The 23,601-nt window shown below is 41.2% G+C and overlaps 2 protein-coding genes across 4 annotated transcripts in view; one reads left to right on the top strand and one right to left on the bottom strand.

Moving 5' to 3' along the window:
- Nucleotides 1-19,409, bottom strand: part of ANKRD27 (ankyrin repeat domain 27) — a 98,714-nt gene extending 79,305 nt beyond the window's left edge. For all 3 annotated transcript variants that reach the window (XM_036751153.1, XM_036751155.1, XM_036751154.1), the window contains exon 1: nt 19,301-19,409. The gene's annotated coding sequence lies outside the window, so the exon portion shown is untranslated. The remainder of the gene's footprint in view (nt 1-19,300) is intronic.
- A 1,771-nt stretch (nt 19,410-21,180) lies between these two features.
- On the top strand, nt 21,181-22,625 carry LOC118844571 (regulator of G protein signaling 9 binding protein). Its single transcript, XM_036752478.1, has one exon. The coding sequence runs from the start codon at nt 21,181-21,183 to the stop codon at nt 21,892-21,894; it is 714 nt and encodes a 237-aa protein (XP_036608373.1). The 3' UTR covers nt 21,895-22,625.
- The last annotated feature ends 976 nt before the right edge of the window (nt 22,626-23,601 follow it).

The following is a 23,601-nucleotide window of genomic DNA, read 5'->3' as shown; positions in this document are numbered from 1 at the left end:
ACGATGTTATTATGATCAAGTTTATATGAAGGGCTGTCACATGAAAGCCGGATTGGACTTCACAAATGGAAACAATTCCAATGAAGTCAATAAACCAGAATTTCTTAACAACCAATAGGGATACACAGAACTCACCAACCAACTTAGATTTCTAAAACATGTAACTAAGATGGAAGCTAAGGCAGTTAACAGAGAATCAATACAAAAGTATGGCACTATACTTGAAGAATAAGTATTAGGACATATATGTCAAAAGATGAAGTAAGCAGAATCAAGAAAATAATTACGTAATTACTGCAACAATATAAATGAAAAGAACAAGAATAAAAGTATGACAAAGCTTAGTCCTGGGGAAGAATGAAAAAAAAAAAGAACTTCCTTCATTGAAAAGCTGAGGAACCATGAGTATGGATAGTACATAAACCAGGGATGGGGAACCGGTAGCCTTGAGGCCTTCTAGGTCCTTAAGTGAGGCCTTTTGACTAAATCCAAATTTTACAGAACAAATCCTTTTATTTTTATTAATATATTTTTGTTGGTCTCTTATGTTTAAAATGAACATATTTAAAATACCAAAGAATAAAATAAGTTTCAATGAAATAATCCTCCCAGATTGACCAGCACAATTAGGACATTACTAAGCCATAAGAGCTAAATCATTATTTAGTTCAAACTTCCCCCCACCTGACTGGTGCCCCTACCACAGGAGGCTAGTCAGCAAGAATTTATGGGGGTCTGTTATCAGCTTTTGACAGCAGTGCATTGTGTTTCTGTTTCAAGCGGAATTTGTGAATAGTTGCACAGCTCAACAGTATTTTTTAATTGTCTGCTTAACAGCCCATCATGTCAAAGAAGACCAAGAGAAAGAAAACAGGCTTGTTAATGAAGATTGAGAATTGCAATATATTATCTTGTTTCTGCTAAAGGTAAGATGATTTGCTTGCTTTGTCATACTGCAATATCAACATTAAAGAAATTCAATGCTCATCAGCATTGTAACACTCATAAGTAACAAAAATATTTTAAATTAGAGGGATGTAATGTTAAGCAGGGTGGGACTATTTTTTTTTTACTGTTTTCTCTTTTGGAATGCTAAGGCAATCAAGTGCCTTTAATGAGTCTTGCTTTTGTTTGAATCAGGTTAAGTGGGACCTTTTGTCTTTTGTTTTGAGTGTTTCTCAGCCCTGAGGTAATCAAGTACCTTTCAAATGTAACAGCAAGTAAAGTGGGACCCTTTGTTGTCTTGGAGGGCTTCTCAGCACTGAGGGAATCAGGTGTCTTTGAGTCTTGCCTTTGAATCAAGAGTCATTGAAACAATGTATATGATGTAGTGCTAGTGATTAAAGATCTTTCCCAAACCCCTTCTGCTAAGTGGATACTAAGCCCCAGGGCCCTGAGAAGTGTATATATGATCTGAGGTCCACGTTTTGTTTTGGGGACACACTCACTGGAAGACTTGTTTGTAATCTTGCCAGAAAGACTCTGGGTAGCTGTTGGAGCTCCACCCCCACACCCCAGCTTTGAAAACCCCCATGCTGGTGCATCTCTCTCTGGTATGTAATGTCTATAGTCAGATAGAAGCCTGTTTATTTGTGTTATTTTGCTCTGTTTATAATTTCTGCTTGTCATTTCTCTTTGTATTTGCTCTGAAGTTCAGAGTGCTGACTTTTCCCCCTGAACTAACTGAATGATGTATGTATGTTTAATTAAAGGAAGATTGTTAACCCCTTAAAGTTGCTTTCCTTAGAAAAGCAGATCAAAGAACCTGTGTTGGTAGCCCTCCTGTGTGCTCGTGTTATTGGCCTTACAGGCACAGTAACAGCAAGTAGCATTGCTGTTACAAGGGAGAGGCACAAAAGGTTGTATTATAGAAATTGAAGGATGAAAAGCAAAGAAAATTCTTTCAAACAGCCATAAAAGCTGGAAATAATGCCACTGAAGCAACTTTAAAGTAGCTTATATACTTGGGGGGGAAAAAAGGGAAGCCATTTAGTGATGTACAAATTGAGAAAGAATGCATTGTAGAAGTCGTAAGATGCTTAGACCCCAATAACATTTCAAAGTATAAACTGCCTCTTTCAAGGAGAACCATAACTGACCAACAACACGCATTAGCCTTCAACTTAACATAACAACTTCATTCAATACTTCAAAAGGAAAATATACAGTTATTCAATCGCTCTGGATGAATCAACTGATACTACTGACTGGGCGCAGGTTTTATACTTCATCAGGGTCATAACACAATATTTTCTTTGCTACAAAGAGTTACTCACTTTGGGCACTCTTGTGAACAGAACACAGGGAATTAATATCTTCAACAAGTTATAAGACAGATGTCATGAAGTTGGACTGAAAATTGGTAACTTTAGTGAGTGTATGTACAGATGGTGCACCTTCCATGATAGGAAAACATGAAGGGTTTATTGCACAGATTAAAAAAAAAATATTAACAGGTTCAGATGCTCTCATTTCTTTTCGTTGTATCTTGCATCAGAAAAATCGCTGTGCCAAAGCTACTATTTTAAGTGATACTTTGCCACAAGTTATAAGTATTGTTAACTATATTTGTGCAAATGCAACACGGCATCGTCAGTTTCAAAACATGCTAAAGTTGAATGATGAGGTATTCAATGTGGATTTGCTGTATCATTCTAAAGTGCGCTGCTATCGCAGGGACAGGTGTTAGCCAATATTTTATTTCTGCAAGAACATATAGTTAAATTTTATGAAGAACAGAATCAGCAATGTGAATTATTGAAAGAAGATTTCTATAGGAATGCTGCATTCCTGTGTGACATGTCGAATCAAAACGACTTGAATATTTCTTTGCAAGGTAAAACTAAGTTTATATAAGAAATATAGCAAAAAATCTAAGCATTTCAAAAAAAGCTTTTTTTCAAAACACTTCTTCAAAATGAAATTTCAATGAACATTTTCCCTAGTTAGCAAAAGTCACTGATGAGCAGGAAGGAAAGTGCAAGTCATCTGAAAAATTCACAGCTGTTATAAACCTTTTAATTGGAGAATACAATGAAAGAAATTAGGATTAAAAATTAATCAGCAAAATTGTAGACTATAAAACAAACTCAAAAATCAACATCATTCCAACACAACAACAAAATCAATAGGGCAATATCAGACAAAGCATTAGGCAAATTCCATTTAAAATATCTACATAATATGTAAAATACTTGGATGTCAGTCCACCAAAATAGATTCAAATCATTTACAAAATTTTTCCTAAGAAACTAAATAACAATTTAACAGCTGAAGAAACAGGCAGTGCTCATAGTTGGGCCACATCAATATAAGTGAAAATACTACCAAAATTAATTTGTAGATTTAATTTTATACCAACTAAATTGTCAAAGGGTATATTAGGAAGGCAGAATTTATGATTTCAAAGAGAATCTCATATGTGCCTAAAAGGTCCAGAACCGCAGGATATAAGGAATTCTCTAGGCAGAAGGCAGGAGAATTAAAGCATGTATTTACACTCCACAACAACAAGCCCACAAACCAGCGTCCCCATTTTGATATTTTCATCAAAAGCTTCCAGGCCCAATAAGTCCGCCTTACAAGGGTAACCAAAAGGCCACAGAGAAGCGAGATGGTATAAGGCAAAATCGTATACATGCTTCCCCTCTACGATAAGAAGATTACCCACTAGCCTCTAGTCAGCTCTGCTACCGGCAGCTCAGCTTCGGCTGTAGGTGTCTCTGGCTCCAACCGGAAAAGGAAAGGAGGATCTTCAAGCTGTCCTCTCCCCTCTTATAGAGTTTTTGACATCATCAAGCGCCGCCTGAACGACCAGGGCCGATTGGTTCTTGACTTGGCCCCTCCCCCAGCGTAGACCACATTAACACACCTCCCCTCAGCCAGCGCCACGACTCATCATGCAGGAAGCTCTGGTCCTGCCCCAGAAGAGCAAGCCCCAGCGTCCAGGGAAGCTCAACGAGGCGGGCTGAGTCATTCAAAGAAAACAAAGTCCATTCTGGCTACAAAGGGTTACTTAATAGAGTATATGATGAAATGACAAAATTTATTTGGAAAAACAAAAAAATAAAATATGCCAAAGGAAATAATAAAAAAGGTAGGAATGAATGAGGAAATAGCCCTTCAAGACCTCAAACTGCATTTAAAAGCAGCAATCATCAAAACACTTTGTCAGTAAAAATATAGAAAAGTTGATCAAATGGATTAGAAAAAAGATTAGGAGAAAAAAAATGAATCACGAATATTAACCTCAAAAACCCTGTGTTGGGTAAGCCAAAAAAACAAATTACCTAGGAAAGAATTCCCTATTTGATAAGAACTGCTAAGAAAACTTGAGAGCAATCTGGCTGAAATTAAACTTAGATCAACATCTTACATTTCACAACAAATGCAAAATGGATACATTACAAGAATATTAAACATCATATCAATCAGAAGAGAAACAAAGCATATATATATATATATTTTTACATCTGTGAGTAGGTGAATTCTAAAGTCAAATAAGGAATGTGTGATTTTTTTTAAAAGTGGATAATTTTGATTACATGAAATTGAAAAGCTTTTGTACAACATAATCTAGCTAGAATAAAAAACAAAGTGGTCAACTGGAAAAAAAAATATATATATATATATATTACCAAATCTCTCTGATAAAGGTTTAAAATCTAAGACACATAGGTAACTAATACGAAATGAAAAACCATTCCCCAATAGAGAAGTGACCATATGAACGAGCATTTCTCAGACTTGCAAACTATTAGCTACATGAAGGAAAGTTCCAAGTCACTAACAAAAAGAGAAATGTAAATCAAAACAATCCTGAGGTTTCAGCTTACACCTAGTAACAAGCTGGCAAAGATAATAAAGAATGGGAATAGTTAATGTTAGAAGGGTTGTGAAAAGAGAGGCATATTCATGCATTATTTGTGAAACTATGAATTAGTATGACCATTCTGGAAAACAATTTGGAATTATCCTAAGAAAGTGAATAAAATATCCATACAGTACTTTTGGAACCAGAGATTGCATTGCAAAGCATGTACCCCAGGGAGGTCACAGATAGAAAGACTCCCTATGCATCAAAATACTTATAGCAGCATTTTTGTGGTAGCCAACAACTGGAAACACTGTATATGCCCACCAAATGGGAAATAGCTAAATTGTGATAGATGAATGTGATGGAAAATTACTATGCTATAAGAAACAATAAATGTGATGAATACAGAGAAGCACAGAAAGATTTACATGAACTGATACAAAATAAGCAGAACCAGAAAAACAATATGAACAAGGACAACAGCGTAAATGGAAAGAAGAATCATAAAACAATAAAAAATGAACACTGTGGGGGCGGAGCCAAGATGGCAGCTGGAAAGCAGGGACCAGCTTGAGCTCCCTGCCAAGTCCCTCCAAAAACCTATAAAAAATGGCTCTGAACCAATCCTAGAATGGCAGAACCCACAAAACAGCAGAGGGAAGCAGGGCTCCACCCCAGGACAGCCTGGATGGTCTCTGGGTGAGGTCTATCCCACACGGAGGTGGGAGCTGGGAGCTGGGAATGGAGTGGAGCAGTGCCCAGGCTCAGCGGCGTGGACCAACCAGACCAGGAGCCGGGTGGAGGGGGCCCTAGCGCCCTGAATCAGTGAGTTGCGGCAGCTACCAGACTTCTCAACCCACAAACACCAAAGACTGCGGAGAAGGTTAGTGGGAAAAGCTGCGGGAGTGGAAGGAGTTCGCGGTTAGGCTTCCAGCCCAGGGGCAGTGGAGGTGGGGCAGCTACAGCTGCTGCAGCTTCTGGCCCCAGGCACACCTGGTGGGAGGAATTAAGTGGCGGATCAGAGCAGGGGTCCACAGCCTGCTAAAGATCTAAGCCCAGTCCGGGTTGGGGGTTCTTGGGGAAGGAGTAGTGCTGGTATGACAGAGCTGGCACCTCCCCCCCAAACATGGAACATAGAACTCGTTAGTCTACAAGCAGTCATACCCCACTGAAAAACTCAAGGGTCAAGTTAGTTGGTTGGGAATATGGCCAGGCAGCGAAAACACACCCAAATTCAGTCTCAGACTTTGGATTCTTTCTTTGGTGACAAAGAAGACCATACAGCCTAAAGAAGACAACAAAGTCATAGAGCCTACAACAAAAGCCTCCAAGAAAAACATGAAGTGGTCCCAGGCCATGGTAGAGCTCAAAAAGGATTTGGAAAAGCAAGTTAGAGAAGTAGAGGAAAAATTGGGAAGAGAAATGAGAAGGATGTGAGAAAACCATGAAAAACAAGTCAATGACTTGCTAAAGGAGACCCAAAAAAATACTGAAAAATACACCGAAGAAAACAACACCTTAAAAAAAAGATTAACTCAAATGGCAAAAGAGCTCCAAAAAGCCAATGAGGAGAAGAATGCCTTGAAAGGCAGAATTACCCAAATGGAAAAGGAGGTCCAAAAGAACACTGAAGAAAATACTACTTTAAAAATTAGATTGGAGCAAGTGGAAGCTAGTGACTTTATGAGAAATCAAGATATTATAAAACAGAACCAAAGGAATGAAAAAATGGAAGACAATGTGAAATATCTCAATGGAAAAACCGCTGACCTGGAAAATAGATCCCGGAGAAATAATTTAAAAATTATTGGACTACCTGAAAGCCATGATCAAAAAAAGAGCCTAGATATCATCTTTCAAGAAATTATCAAGGAAAACTTCCCTGATATTCTAGAGCCACAGGGCAAAATAGAAATTGAAAGAATCCACAGATCACCTCCTCAAATAGATCCAAAAAAGAAATCTCCTAGGAATATTGTTGCCAAATTCCAGAGCTCCCAGATCAAGGAGAAAAATACTGCAAGCAGCCAGAAAGAAACAATTTGAGTATTGTGGAAACACAATCAGAATAACTCAAGATCTGGCAGCTTCTACATTAAGAGATCGAAGGGCTTGGAATACGATATTCCGGAGGTCAATGGAGCTAGGATTAAAACCTAGAATCACCTACCCAGGAAAACTGAGTATCATGCTCCAAGGCAAAATATGGATTTTCAATAAAATAGAGGACTTTCAAGCTTTCTCAGTGAAAAGACCAGAACTGAATAGAAAATTTGACTTTCAAACACAAGAATCAAAAGAAGCATGAAAAGGTAATCAAGAAACAGAAATTGCAAGGGACTTACTAAAGTTGAACTGTTTTGTTTACATTCCTACATGGAAAGATGACATGTATGATTCATGAGATCTCAGTATCAGGGTAGCTAAAGGGAATATGCATATATATACATGTTTATGTATATATAAGTGAGTGTGTATGTATGTATATGTGTGTGTGTGTGTGTGCGTGTGTGTGTGTGTATATTTATATGTAAAAGAGAGAGAGCAGACACAGGGTGAGTTGAAGATGAAGGGAAGATATCTAAAAGAAATAAAATGAAATTAAGGGATGAGAGAGCAACATACTGAGAGAGGGAGATAGGGAGAGATAGAATGGGGTGGATTATCTCGCATAAAGGGGGCAAGAGGAAGCAGTTCTGTGGGAGGAGGGGAGAGGGCAGGTGAGGGGGGAATGAGTGAATCTTGCTCTCATCAGATTTGGCCTGAGGAGAGAATATCATACATACTCAATTGGGTATCTTACCCCACAGGAAAGAAGATGGAGGAAGATAAAAAAATAAAAGGGGGGGATGATGGAGGGGAGGGCAGATGGGGGTGGAGGTAATCAAAAACAAACACTTTCGAAAGGGGACAGGGTCAAGGGAGAAAATTCAATAAAGGGGGATGGGTTGGGAAGGAGCAAAATATAGTTAGTCTTTCACAACATGAGTATTGTGGAAGGGTTATACATAATGATACACATGTGGCCTATGTTGAATTGCTTGACTTCTTAGGGAGGGTGGGTGAGAAGGGAGGAGGGGAGAGAATTTGGAACTCAAAGTTTTAAAAACAGATGTTCAAAAACAACAAAAAAAAAAGTTTTTGCATGCAACTAGAAAATAAGACACACAGGCAATGGGGCGTAGAAATTTATCTTGCCCTACAAAAAAGGAAGGGAAAAGGGGATGAGAGGGGAGGGGGGTGATAGAGGAGAGGGCTGACTGGGGAACAGGGCAACCAGAATATATGCCATCTTGGAGTGGGGGGGAGGGTAGAAGTGGGGAGAAAATTTGTAATTCAAACTCTTGTGAAAATCAATGCTTAAAACTAAATATGTTAAATAAATAAATTTAAATTAAAAAAATGAACGCTGTGAAATTATAAAGAATAAGTGAGGCCACAAAGAAGAGATGTGAGAAAACATCTCACCCAACTACTTTGCAGAGATCAGGATGCATGGATATGAAACATAGCCTATATTGTCAGATTTTTTTTTAATATAATGACTGGTTTTGCAGAATTTTTCTCTTCTTTTTATTTAAACAAAATTTTTTTGTTATAAGGGAAAGCTTTCTGGGAAGGAGTTGGGGAAGAAGGAAATGTAGATGACATAAAAACAAAAGATATCAATAAAAATCTTTTTTCTAAAAAATACTCATTACATGTTGCTCTCCATTCCAATTGCCAAACCAACCCTCCCTCTGCCACCACCATTCAAGAACCCTGCTGAGGTTTACTCCATCCATCCATGTCATTCTCCCTTCTTTTACAAGGAGTACACAGCCTTCTCTCTACTCCAACTCCTGCCCTCATACAAGGAGACTTCAGCAAACATGCTAATGTTACATCAAACACCGTTGACCCCCAGTTCCTCAGTCTTCTCAGCTCTTATGACCTCCTCCACCACGTTATAGCTAAATATAGGAAGTTACATCCTTAATCTCACCATTTCCCACAAATGTTCTGTGATAGGGAATTCTGAAATCATAGCTTTCCATGATTTTATCTTTCTCTATGCTTCATTTCTCCTAAACGTAGCTTTCAACCTCACTATGACCCTCCAGTGTCTCTTATACTCAACATTCTTTCTCAGGCCATCAGCCCTGTTGGGGTTTTACTTTCTTCCTTCCTTTCCCGGTTCTGGACTCATAGTTAATTAATTCAACTCCATACAGTCCTCTATGGTTAAATCTATTGTTCCTTTACTCTATTACTGCTTATGACTTGCCAAACCCCAACCCCCACCATAGTACTCTTCTACTTTTGTAGTTAAGCTCCCTGAGAAGACTATCTACAATCAGTGTCTCCACTTCCTTTCCTTTCAGCCTCTTAACTCTCTATAGTTTGGCATCCAATGTCATCATTCAATTGAAACTCCTCTCTCCTGAAGTCACCAATAACCTCTTAATTGCAAAATCCAATGGCCTTTTCTCAATCCTCATTCTTCTAGACCTCTGAAAAACTTTTGCTATTACTGATCACCCTCTTCTCCTTGATACTATCCTCCATCTAGGTTTTCATGACACTTTTCTTTGTTGGTTCTCTTCCTAACTCTAAACACTCCTCCTCAGTCCACTATGCTGGATCTTCATCACAGTTACACCCACTAAACATGGGTGTCCCCCAAGGCTCTGTCCTGGGCCCTCTTCTCCTTTTATCATTTTGTTTGATGATTTCATTGGCTCCCATGGACTCAGTTATCTCCTAGAGATGACTCCCAGACCTATTTATTTAGCCCTAACCTCTCTCGTGACCTCTTGTCTTAGATCTCCAACTGTCTAACAGGGTATCTCAAACTAGATATCCCAAACACATCTTAAAATGTCCAAAACTGAACTCATTAGTTCCATCCCCCCTCCAAAACCCTTTCTCTTTCTAACTTTCCTATTCCTGGGGAGAGCACCACTATCCTCACAGTTACCTAGTTTTATATACTAGATGTCATCTTCTTCACTCTCTCTAATCTCCCATTATCCAATCCATTGTCAAGTCCTGTCGATTCTACCTTCATAAACTTTCTCATATATGCTCCGTTTCTATCCTCTGGCACTGCCACCACTCTGGTTCAGGCCCTCATAACCATACCTCACACCTAGACTATTAAACGGCCTTCTGTCTGGCATTTAGACTTCAAGTCTCTCCCCACTCCACTCTCTACTTAAGTTGTCAAATCAATCTTCCTAAAGCACAAGTCTGACCATGTCACCACCCCTCCCCCACCCCCAATTCCAGTAGCTCTCTATCATCTCCAGGAACAAATATAAAATCCTGTTTGGCATTTAAAGCCTTCATAAAAGTAGGAGGCTTCCTCCTACCTTTCCAATCTTCACCTTATCCCCTCCCATTTTCTCTGAGATCAAGTGACATTGATTTTATTGCTTTTCCTTGCAAATAATACCCCATCTCTCAACCCCTGACATTTCCATAGCTGTCCCCCAAGCCTGGAATTCTCTCCCTCCTCATCTCCTCCTAGCCTTTCCAAGAAGGCTTTCTATATTCCTTCCCTACCACCCCAGTTCCTTTTATAGATTAGCTCAAATTTATCTGCATATGTACATAGCTGTTTGCATACCGCCTCCCATAGCAGACTGGGAAGCTTCTTGAGGGCATGAACTGGTTTTTGCCTTTCTTTCTTATCCCCAACACTTAAAACAATGCCTGGCACATAGTAGGTGTTTAATAAATGCTTGCTGACTGACTACTTCAACTCATATGCTGTTGAATGGAGCTGGAGAAGGTCATGAAACAATATTAATCAGATACACTACAAATCTGTAATCTCCACTGACCCTCAATCCTAATAGATTTTCTATCTCACCACTGTAGCTATTCCAAACCTCTTCTTTTCTCAAGCCTCCCCAAACCACACCCTTCCCCTGCCTTTCTCAGCAAAGGGCTATACTTCAAACCTTCTATGTAGGTCTGGTCTCCTCCCCTCCCTCCACCCCACCACAGATACTATGAGCAACTGTGGGACAGTATGGCCGGAGGTTATGGGTAGACACTAATGTTTTCATTATTCCTGTTTTTGACTTATAATTTAGTAACTATTTTCTGTTTAAGTCAATGATGTGACTGTGACTGATTATGATTATGATAAATGTAAAGTACAAATGAAGGCAAAAAAGCTACAGTGGCAAGTAATAGAAATGTATACCCTCCACACCTGAGAGTTGAATACTAGGTATTGGTACCTCCCTCACCCCACTCTGAGAAAAGAAGAGATCTGCTAGCATAAGAGTAGGTTGGGCTGAGTGGGAGGTGAGAGGCAGTAACACATGGGATACCAAGCCTGGGCTATATTTGTAACCCCCAGCACCTAGCACAGAGGTTGGCATATAATACATGCTTGATAAATAACTTGTTAAGTGACTAGCATATTGCTACTTTCAGAGATACCATTCTGTCCACTATAAATACCATTCCATCCCTTCTTTCATCTTCCTTTACCCACTATAGCTGGAAAAAATCCTAAACCTTTTTTTATCCTTAGCTTTCCTCACCAGGAAGAAGCCTCTTCCTGAGTCTTGAGTCAAAGCACTCTTCTTAGAAGACTGTATCACTTTTTCATATACTTTCTCCATTACCTATCTTTCCTCCCACCTTCAGTAGGACATCCCACCTAACTTGATAAGATTAAGGGATAAGGCATGTTTAGGGCTCTGATTAAATTCCTTTGTGAAAGATGCTGGACATAGCCATTAATGGAGATGATAATGGCATCTTTGATGAGGTTACCTTTGATGGAGTACCTCTGGATTAGGTATTCGCTGATGTATTCATCCATATCTCCTTGAGAATTAGTGATTTGAGGACTCTTGGCTAGATGAGAGTTATTTGGCCTATAAAAGGGTTCAGGGAAGTAAATGGAGAGAGGCAGAAAAAACTGAGGAGCTGGAGGCCATGTAAAAAGTCTGAGAGACACAGTTTCATTTTATTAATCATACTAGCAGATAATTAATAAAAAAGGTCAGCGGCATTCTCAAATGCCAAAGACCCTTCATAGAACCCACTTAATGCTTATATGCCCTTGAAAGAGTGGGCATTCCTGAGGGTGGCAATCAACTCTGATTGGTTAACAATAAGAAAATTAATATTATAATGAGAGTTGGGCATTTATTCTAATGAGGGTCTGGGGGATGTGACTCAGATCACTGAGTCTTGGTCAAAGAGACTTATTTCTTACTCAGACTACCCCTGCCTAGGGCAATCTAGACAAAAGGGGATCCACCTCTGCTCAGACTTGGCAGACTGGAACACAATGGGCCAGAATTTGGCTTAAATTCTTGGTAAGGTGTAATGCTAAGCAGGGTGGGGCTTTTTTTTTTATACTGTTTTCTCTTTTAGAATGCGTAATCAAAGGCCTTTGATTAAGTCTTGCTAGGTGCTAAGCCCCAGGCCCACACCCTTTTGCTGATTAGGTATGAAGCCTTAGGGGCCCTAGGAAGGGTAACTCAGAGGTTAGCATTTTGTTTGAGGCTCTCACTCACTGGAAGAGTGTCCTGTGATTTAACTGGAGGAGACTCTAGGCAGCCTTCGTTAAGACTCCCCCCCCCCACCCCACTTTTGGAAAACCCAGATGTTGGTGCTTCTCTGGTAACTATGTATATTGTGATTTGGCTAGACAGAAATGGCAATCTGTTTCTATTGTCTCTGTAATTTCTGTTTGTATTTGCTCTGAAGTTGAGGGTGCTGCCTTTTCCCCCTGAACTAAGTGAATGATATATGTGTGTTTGATTAAAGGGAGATTGTTAACCCCTTAAAGTTGCTTTCCTTAGAAAAGCAGATCAAAGAACCTGTGCTGGCAGCTCTTGCTGCTGGTCTTATTGGGTCTTATACCTCAGCAGCAGCTGCAAGCAGCATAAGGTTCCCTAGTTGGGTGGGGTAACAATTTCAAGATTTAATCTCACATCGGCCCTGCCCTTCAAAGAACTAAACTTTGATCTAATCTCCAAATGAGGAAGGGTAAAAAATCCTAAATTGCCCCAATATTTGGTTATTTATAATCATTTCTTTCAGAGAGGACCTGGAAACCCAGGTAGGGTAAGAAAAGGCCATTCACACAGCTTCCTTCTCCTCCACAAGGAGGCTATTAATGGCAGCCATGGACAGAACCTCCATGCTCTGGACTTAAATAAAGCATGTTAAATATTACGGAACTACATATAAATCAGCCTTTGGCTTATGCCTCAACACAATGTTTCTTCTGGGAATTTCAGTATATTTATCTCATGTATAGTTTGTCATACATGTGAGTAAAAGGCCCACAGCTCCCCTAAAAGGACCCAAGGTAACAATACTAACAAGGGACAGCCTCAATTTTACCCCTCACAAAGGATTCCCATCAGCACACAAGTACGCAAGATCTCTATCACTGGTGGATCCCAACTTCCCCCCCAACTATCTATACTCCTTATTTATAGTGCCACCCAATATTTTGAATATCAGAAAGGGAATACACTTCAGGTTTGCTATAGAGCTAAGTTCTCCCCTTCTACACAGGCCTCCAGCCTTATGATATTGCCCTAAAATTTGGAACTCTCTCAGAAAACAATTTTGTGTTGATTTTGTTAGAGAGGTATCACCTTTCTCATCAGACTTAAACATTCTGACTCCACATGCCACAGGATTAGCATAATATAGTGGATAGGATGCTAAGCTTGGAGTAGGTCAGAATAACTCAAGCTCAAAACCTATCTCAGCAACGTGATAGTAATGTGAGCAAGTTATTTCTCTGCCTCAGTTTCCTCACCTATATTGCCTTCCTCAAAGGGTTATTGTAAGGTTCAAATAAAATCATGTATGTGAAGTGATTTGAAACTTTAAAGCCTTAGAAAAAATTTTAAGTCGTTGTTCTATTATCAGAAGTTGGAGGAAGATAAATTCCAAGCTTATTCCTCCACATAGCTGTTTTGCTGCTTCACCCTCTCCACCATCAAGGTGTTCCACTTCTCTCTAGGAAACTTCTAAAGAGACAGGAGGTTTTCAGGAACTCTCAACATTCAGGAACTTTATGCTGTCCAATCCTCCCCCTTTCTGGGGCCATGGTTTCCATTCCAAGAACACTTGAGCTGCCCTGTCCAGTTTCCCAATTTGCTTGGGTCACAGAGCTCCCTCCCTTTCTGAGGACATGTGATTGAGAAGCTCTGCCACTGCTTCTTCACAGCTGAAGGAAAGGTGGTACTCACGTGCATGGGCTTCTGCTAACGACATGACCAACTCTCAACCACCTCCAATGACTGAAATCAGATCTCAGTCCTTTTATTTCTGGTCTCATTAGGCCTCAATACCGTCTGAACTCTAACAGGTCCCTTTGCTCCCTTTAGGCCTATCTGGCCCAAATGTAAACTATCTAAGCAAATTATCCCAGAATGAGAGAGTCATTTATCTTCAATGAAGTGTCTAAATCAACAAGTATTCTGGCTAAAGATATTACCTAAAATCAACATCCTTCCCAAAAGCCTCATCCTTTTAACTTCAACAAGTTGACCAGGCTCTCTTGATAATTTCGTGCACTTTAGCATATGTGCATACACACATACACACACACACACACACACACACACACACACAAACGGCAAAAATCCTAGCTAGCTGATGAGTTCCCCATTCACCTATACATACCACAGGATCACAAACTTAGAACTGCAAGTGACTTTGGAAGCCACCCACTCCAGCCCCTCATTTGATAAGGAAACTGAGGCCCAGAGCAGAGGTTAAGTAACTTGCCCGAAGTCACAAAGGTGACACAACCGGGATTCAAACTCAGGGCTTTTTACTCTGAGTTCAATATTCTTTCTATCTACACTGTGCTGCCTTCTCAGTACAGTAGTATCGTCAGAGAATTTTCCTTTTCTTCGTCACTGGAGTCATTTCATTGAATATCTTTAGAACGTCATTCTTGAGCTTCCTATCCCTCATTGGTTGACTTCCCTTACAGAATTTTGGGCCATAGGATCCTACGTCTCCTCTCTCTAAGCCCTTTTAAATCTGCTCTCCCAAATATCCAGAGATCATGTCAGATTATGCCCAGCCTTCTCCTCTTATCAAAATTTGTAAGATGAAAAAAAAAAAAAAATTTGTAAGATGGAAGTAACTTCCCCACAAGGTCCCTATCCACAATGATCCTTTCACCCTAGCATTGATGAGAATCAGATCTAGAGTAGAATTTCTTATTGTTGGTGTCTCTAATTTTTGACGAATGAAATTATCTTTAAGGGAAGTCAAGAAATTATTAACTATTCAAAGTATTCCTGCAAGTATTTGGGTAAATGAACTCCCTCATTGCTATTATATTGTGCCTCAGTGCCAAGCCTATGATACTTCCTCAAACTTTCATTTATTTCCTGTATTCAACTGTATTGATAAATCTTGAATATAGTTCATTTAAATGCCTATCTAAATATTGGTCATTGAATATTACAATTTATCTAAAAGAAATACTTCCATTGAGACTAAGGTCACAGCAGGACAAAAATAAATTTATCTATGTATGGCCTGCTACAATTTAAAAAGAAACGTCAGGATATAGATGCATCTGGAATACACTGCTGGGGAAGACTGTGGAATATCCAAAGATTTACTATTATAAGAATTATCATCTATTAATTATCTTGGTATTCTTAGAACAAAGGAAGTATAGAAACTAAATGCAAGTGGATTTCATTAAGAACTACTTCTTTGTTGCTGACAATTATTGTAACATGTTCTGGTGTCAAATGCAGTGGAAAGCTGCTTCATGGGTCATTCATTACTCCCTGTGGACTCGAATACATGAGCACTTTGTCACTTGCTTTCACCTAAATATTAACTGCTTCAGTACTAATTAAATGGGTTCTAAGTGCACAAAGCAGGAGTTGAGGATAGCAATGATCATTCCTATGCCTAATCTATTGGTTCAATGTTGAAACTCAAATACTTTCAAATAATTACATGTCACAATGTATACTATATGGTTAATTTTAAGATACATGGTTATCATGTGATCATACATAGAACCATCATGTTTAGAACACACAAGAATGTCCTACCAATTATATTAACATAAACTTAATTTCATGTTAAAAATCACATGTTAAAAGTCATATTTGTATAGAGGATAATGAAGAACTTATCCTCCATTTTAAGAAAAATCTTTAAATACATTTTTTGGTTCCTGAATTTGGATGATGTTAAGGACAATTTCCACAGAAAAGACTAGATACAGGAAAGATAGTCATTAGTGCCTTACAGCAATATTAGTTATCTAACTAAATAGTAGTTATCTAAGTTTCCATCAAGAAAACTATAAACCCAACTAAATGCATCTTAAGCAGAAATACCAAGCATTGTAGTATGTCATGGTTCTGGTTCTTCCAAACTACAAACAAACAAAAATATCCAGCCTGATACATATTACATGTGCCAGGTTTGAGAACAAATTACAAGTTGAATCACTATACATTTTGACAAAGGATGATGACAGAATAATCAGTTTTCTTGTAGAATATATACACAGTATATCTTCATATGGTATTCATATAGTAAATAACAAAAAAAAAACAAGTATTAGCAGTATTTTCTTAGTGTGATTATGCCTGGAGTAGGGATACTGATCAAAGAGAAAGACCCCTCATTTTCTTTGTGGGTCTTTTTTTTTTTCAGTTGATGAACAACATCTTCCAAAAAATCTTTGGTCAGTGTGTGAGACAGATGGAGGCAGGAGGGGCTCCACAGGAAGAAGAGAAAAAGTAAAACGTTCCATTCACATTTAACACTGATCTCTTACTCTCATTAATCTGAAGTTCAAGTTTCCACCCACTAGCACTGCCTTGTTTAGGACCCAGAAAACTCAAGCCTTCAAATCTAAAACTGTCAAGATCATGGTAAATAATATTTACTAAGGGCCTTATTGGTCAGGGAGGAGGAAAAGAAGTGCGAAGAAAAGGGTGACGGGGCGTCTAGCCTCTAGTTAACTTAGAACCAGTTGAGAAGTATGCACATAACACACCTATATGAAGAACCACAGAACGCTTACACCAAATGAGTCAGTGTAGGGCAAGGAAAAAGATATTCAATAAATACTTATTGAATAAATGAATGAACCTACTAGAAGTTAGAGACCTGGATGCTGGTCCTATCTCTGCTACTAACTAGCCATCTGACTTTGGGCCTATTTGGGCCTAATCTGCAAAATGAGAGGATTGGGCTACATGATCAAAAGGTACAAAAGAGACAGTGGAGAGTGGGAGGTTCCTGAACCTACCCTACAACCAATTACCTGAGTTAACTGTGGCAATCTCTCCCCAGACCTGTTTTCTCATCTGTAAAATGAGGGGGTGAACTAGAGAGCTCTAAAAGTCCCATTTGGTGTCCACATTTGGTGTCCACATTCCGTGACTATTTGACCTCACTCTAATCCCTTACAATTTGTCCCAAGTAGTAGATGCCACCAAATCTATCTCTAACCTTATTTTAGGCAAGAATCTGAATCAAAACCTAATTCATTAGCTACCACTTGTCACTATCCTTTTCTCATAAAAGGACATAAGCACAGAACAAATAAAGCCAGAATGTAAAAATATTAATTTACATATCAATGTGATCTCCGTAAACTGCCAGAGAGTTAACACAAAAGTAGCACAGTAATAAACACTTGTACTGAATTAACTGAATCAGCCTGATTATTAATCACTGATCTACTTTATGGAGATTAATAAAAGATCACTAAGCAGTCTAAAAACAGAGTACTATACAAGTGTTAAAAGAGTAAATTAACATCATTCCCAAAACCCAGTATCTGCTTCTATCCTGGGAACATTTTGTCAAACAAAAAGTACAAAAGCAACAGTGTAATGTACTACTGCTTTTGTACCTTACATATTGAATGATTAGTGACCCTGTAAAACTAGGAACCCCTTTCCAATCAATGGTATCATTTAAATAAAGTTATACTTAAGGGTCAGGATACATAGCTCTGAATCCTGCCTCTTCATAATGGACAAATCACCTAGGTCAATCACTTAACTTTTGTGGGGCTCAGTTTCTTCATCTGTAAAATAAAAGATGGCATCTAATGTCCCTTTCAGCTCTAGATAAAAGATTCTAGTTATGTGACCAAAGATAAGTATAAATCTTAGTTTCCTATGTAATGGAAATATTACCAGTCTCAATGCAAGAAAAATGTATTGTAAACCTTAAACTCTGGTAAACCTGTTATTTCTTAAGGCGAATAATATTCACTGTCTTGCTACAATATATTATTATTTTAAACTGATATTGGACCTTTTCTATGAAAGCCTCAGAAACATAGTAATTCCTTTAAAAGTCATTAAGCTACTTAGGATATTACTTAATACATCAAATTTCTTGATTTTGTCTGATATCTACTCCTCACTCCAGGAATGTTTTCAAGCTATTAATTAACTAAGAAGCTACTACATTCCAGCTTGTACTTACAAAGCCAAGCCCATTACGGCACTAACCAGAATAATAGAGACAAACATTTATTTATCTGTCTCCTGTCAGTGACTAAAATGACACAGACTCACTTGTCCTCTAACTGCCCAGGAGCTTTTAATGCAAAAAAGAGGGTGGGGGAGGAAGTTAGAGATGAGGAAGGAAGAGGGAAATATGAGAAAACTGCCTTCAGATGTTGTAGCAAGCAGAAACAAGGATAAGTTTAATGTGAAAGGGAAGATCCCCGTAGCCTAGCTGTGTAGCTATACCTCTGAGAAACTGAAACCTCAGCCACTGCCCTAAAACCAAACAGCGCCAAGAGTGTATTATTAAACAGTAAGGTTACGCCTACCTGCACTGACAAGGGGGAAATCAAAAACTATTAAATAAAGTCAAGCACCATTCTGCTCACAGATCAAGAACCACTGTGGCAAAGATGCCAGTCCTAAGTGCAAGATGTGGGAAATGAACCCTGACTTGTGGTTTCCCATAAAGTGCCCCGCTGCAAGACAGCTGCGAGCCTGAAAGGTCAAGAAAGATAGCTGACATCAGAGGACCTATGAAGACCCCCTGACATGCACCAACACCCTGGGACCCTGGCCCGGAGACCTACTTAACACTTTGCCAAGGAAAGCAAAAGTTGCACTCTTGGTCTGTGAAGCTGGGGAGGGAGTAGGGGAACTTGGGGGGTTGGGGGGGCGAGGTGGACAAACACTGAGGCTCCACACCCGGCACAGCCGGGGAGGGCAAGGGCACCCTCCCGGGACTGACACGAGGACGGGGCCCTCCTCCGGCGGGGCCCGGGCGCTTTCCCCGACCCCATCCCCCGGCGAGGCCTCGGCGGAGCCGGAACGAGGTGGGCAGAGGCACCTGAGGACGCGGGGCGGCGGTCACCAAGGGGGTCCTCCGGCTCCCCGCAGCCCCGACCCGTCCAGGCGCCCCCGCCCCCACCCTCCCAGGCCAGGTGAACCGGACCCCATGCCCGGGAACTCCTGTAGAGCCACTTACTCAGGTAAGTACCATGGTTTCACTTCCTGCCCATCTCCGCGGAGGCTGAGGCGGAGACGGAGGCGGAGGCGGCAACATCTGCACCGCCAACGCAGAGGCTTCCCCGCCCCTCTCCAGCCCCTCCCCCTGGCCCCGGAGGGCTCTCAGCCGGAGCTGCAGACCGACCAATCAGTCGCCGCCGCCGCGAAGACTGACGCACAGGCAGAGCAATCGCCAAAGCCTAGCTAGTTCGAAAGGCGGAGCGAGGAAAGAGCTTCCTACTAGAGCGCCCTGCTGCCACTGAGCATGCGCAGGCCCATCCGGTTAGAGGGAGGAGGGATCTGGGTGCGAGTTCGACCCTTGTGGCGGAGAGGCCGGATCGCTGGGCGGCGGTACTTTTATAGCTTTTGATAAAAGCGTGACTTTGACTCCTTGTGAGTTTGCTTTCCGCGCACAGAAGCGATTCTGAGGGCGAGGTAATGTGATTCTCCACCTCCATCACCCATGAGGTAACAAGGCTTCTGAGCTGTGGATTTGGACCACTGGGCTCTAGTCCCTCCTCTGCCTATAATGCGCTTTGCCCAAATTATTTCCCCTCGCTGGGACTCAGTTTCCTCAACCACAAAATGAAGCTAGATCAAACAAGTATTTAGTAAGCGCCTACTGTGTGCCTACGCTAGGGGATACAAATACAAAGAACGGATCACTCCCTGCTCGAAAGTTTACATTCTAATAGGGAGGCCACATACATCTAAAAAGAGATGCAGCGTAAATGTAAAGTTAATACATACGTAGAGTAGTTAAATGCAAGATACTATGGGAGGAAGGAAACGGCGGGGAGGGGTTTAGGATGGTGAAAGTTTGCAACAGGTTTGTACATTTTCTCATCTGTCTCACAAAAACCTTACAACGTTGGTGCTACGGGTATGATGCCCATTTTACAGTATAGTGACATGTATAATCACGCAGCGACTGCTAGGCACCATTTGAATCCGAGTCTTCTTTTTCACAATAGCTCTCGTCTTTATTGCATCTGAAGGTTTTAATTGGGCGCATCCCTGGCAAAATGAGGAAATTTGGGCTCAAACAGCGGAATTTGCAGGGTCACTCGGCAAGAAAGTGTCGGGGTGCCGATAGGAACCTGCTTCAAGGCCATTGTCTTTGACATTATATGAGATTCCTCCACCGCCTTCTAGCACTGAACACCCCTGGACTCTGCTAACCATGCCACGCCCTGTCCCATCTTCCGCTCCGCTTTCAGATTGAGAGCTAAGGGATTCGCAGTCTTACAATGTGCATCCCCCCCTCCCCGCACCCCAAGTCAACCAGCGATGAGCCTGGGAGGGGCCGAGGGGAGACACGTGACGTGCTCGGCCCCCAGCAGCGCCGCGTAGGGCGGGAGAGCCCGGGGCACCCAGAGCCAGAGAGATCGACTGTCAGATTATAGGACAAACGCCTCGGGACCCCGGCGGGGCCAGGGCTCTGCCTGGTGCGGGAGGGATGGATGCCCCGATCCCGTACTCCTGCCTCCGGTGAGTGGGAGCGAGAAACACAAAGATTTAAAAAAGAAAAGAAAAGCGGGGAACCCTGGGCCTCGGGTAGGCTGGACGCGGGGTCCAGCAGGAGATGAACTCTGTGCGGGGCAGTCCCGTGTGCCGCACCGGGCTAGCCTTGGCTCCCCTAACCCTGGGCTCCCGCGAGCCAGGCACCTGTATGGAGAGAAGAGGGGAACGATGAAGAAGAGCTCGGCCCGGACCACGTCCGAGGGCGGCGGCCAGTGCCTTCGGATCTCTGCCTCTCCGAGCGCGTGAGTGGGAAAAGACTGTCCAGCGCCGGCCCTTAAGACCCTAGGAGCCGCAGCAACAACTAGGAGGAGGAACAGCAATCCGCCAATCGGAGGTATGGCGAAAGAAGAGTGCAAAGCGCTCCTGGACGCCTTGAATCGGGTGACCGCCTGCTACCGGCACATGGTCCTCAGCGTGGGCGGCACCGCGGACTCGCAGAACCTGCGCGAGGAGCTGAAGCAGACGCGGCAGAAAGCGCACGATTTGGCTGTGGCCAACAGGAACAAGCTCACCGCGGCCCTGAAGGACAAGAACGTCTGCAAGGAGGACAAGGCAGAGTTCGAGCGCCTCTGGGTGATTTTCTCTACATGCCTGGAGATCTTGGAGACCGACATGAAGCGGGCCCTGGAGCTGGGGCTGGAGTTCCCTCTGAACGTACCCAGGAAGCACCTCATCCAGACGGGCATGTCCGGAGGGACCGCGGGCGTGGCTGCACGAGCCATGAGCGTCCAGAACATGAAGTACGAGGCCGAACGCAACATCGATGAAGTGGATCTGAAAGACCTGGAGCAAGAGATCCACAAGGTGGGAGAGATGATGTATGAGATGGAGATGAAAGTGAACGTGCCTCAGTGGACCGTGGAAGCCAAACAGGATCCCGGGGCAGAGCTCAAATCCACCGTCAGTGCAGGAGCTTCCTCGGGGGGTTTCGTCTCCGTAGAAGAGAGAAAAGGTTTTTGTGACATTAGCAAACTTCTGGCCGCGATTGTTTTCAGTGCTGTGCTCATCATAGCTGTTATCTTGGCCGTGTGTGTGGTGAAATTGTCCTAATGGAAATAGGGGACTTAATCACGGACTGACTGACGACACTTCCCCAGTCCCTCCATCAAAACTTTTATTCCATTGAAAGACCAAAGTGGTTGGGTTTTTGTGTGTTTTAATGTAAGGGATATGGATGTCTTCTACAATGAATCTGTGTTTTTTAAGTACACTTCAGACTCTACGAAGCAGTGTTTGCTTTCTGGACCTGGAAGAGTTAATTTTGCACAAATTATCTGGGTATTATAGCTAATGGATAGAAGAGATTTACCTGCTATTAATAGAAGACCTATCACAACGACCCCAAATTACCTCTCTTTGATAGGTTATTATGTGCTGCTGGTTCATGTTTACAAAGTGTCTGAATTTGACACCCCCGCGTTTGATTTGGGGAAAAAAATACAACGGGTCGTTTTGTAAAGCGTTTCCTTTTCCTTACTTTCTGAAAGGAATAGCAGATAGCAAATAAGTAATTTTTATCTCAATCCTTCAGGCCTCAGTTTAGGAGAATATGCAAATAGTGAACCACAGCAAATGGTGCCTGATTGATTGTACTCTGGCCAGGTTTCTCTTTAGTCACAAAAAAAGCCAAACTAGATCAGTAGAAAAAAATTTGTTCCCATGGTCCCACAAAGTCCTCCCTTAAACTACCGATAACCCATTCCAGTTCAGTATGCCCTTTAATGTAGATTGGTTAAGCTGCACATTAATATTGAAGATCAGAGAAATAAACCTGTTTTACCTAGGAAGGAGAAAATAGAAAGTCATTTTAATAGACTTTGGTGGTGAGCAAAACATAATTAAAATTTATAGTTTCTCCTTCACTCTAATTTGTCTTTGTTCCATAGCAAGACTAGAGCTGCTGTTTACGCAAAGTTGGGGGGGGGGAGGGGAAATCCTTTTCTAAATCCTAATCCTATAATCCTTAGCAGCAAAATGCTTAGTGAGACCAGTAATATTTTAGTTTGCTTAAGGGGATGCCAGAGCCTCTGACTTTGATGGAAACTGCAAAAAATGAAGGTGTATTTTATGTCCACCTTGATAGGCAAGAATTCAACTTACATCACTGCTGAGAGAAGTCATAAGATACCACTAATCAAAAGGAATAGTGAGTTGGTCAGTTATTAGAGTCACCAGTGCATACACATATTGTTAGCTGAAAGTTTTCATTTTTCAGAATTTTAGTATTTTTTATTTGGAAGACATCTCAAATGCCTAAGTTATTTTCAAGTAGGTTTTTAAAAAACTCAAATTCACAACAAAAACAATATAAGGAATGTAAACCCAAATAAATACACCAAATGGGTAATTTATTCTACTCTGCTTTTGCATGAAAACTTTGACTATTATTCATACTGTACACATTAATGCACCCACTGCAGATTAAGCAATTCCATTCAGTAAACATATATATGTGTGTATGTGTGTATATATATACATATATACACACATACACACACATATGGAATGCCTAGCACTAGGTTCATGTTACTGGGGGCTTGGGTGTTGGGTGGGAAGAATAAGCATTTCTATTGCTACTACTATGCAAGGTGCTGTTATTATCATCACTTTATAAATTCGGAAACTAAGGCAAAAAGATTAAGTGACTTACTCAGGGTCACACAGCTAGAATGTGGTGTTCATTCACGTCTGACTCTTTGTGACCCCATTTGAGATTTTCTTGGCAAAGATACCAGAGTGGTTTGCCATTTCCTTCTC

The sequence above is a fragment of the Trichosurus vulpecula genome, chromosome 3 (assembly GCF_011100635.1).
Source record: "Trichosurus vulpecula isolate mTriVul1 chromosome 3, mTriVul1.pri, whole genome shotgun sequence".
NCBI lineage: Eukaryota > Metazoa > Chordata > Mammalia > Diprotodontia > Phalangeridae > Trichosurus > Trichosurus vulpecula.
This window is presented reverse-complemented; position numbering and strand designations above follow the sequence as displayed.

Bases quoted from the DNA above. Each gene is read 5' to 3' on its own strand.
- LOC118844571 (XM_036752478.1), top strand. From the start codon at position 21,181: ATGGCGAAAGAAGAGTGCAAAGCGCTCCTGGACGCCTTGAATCGGGTG.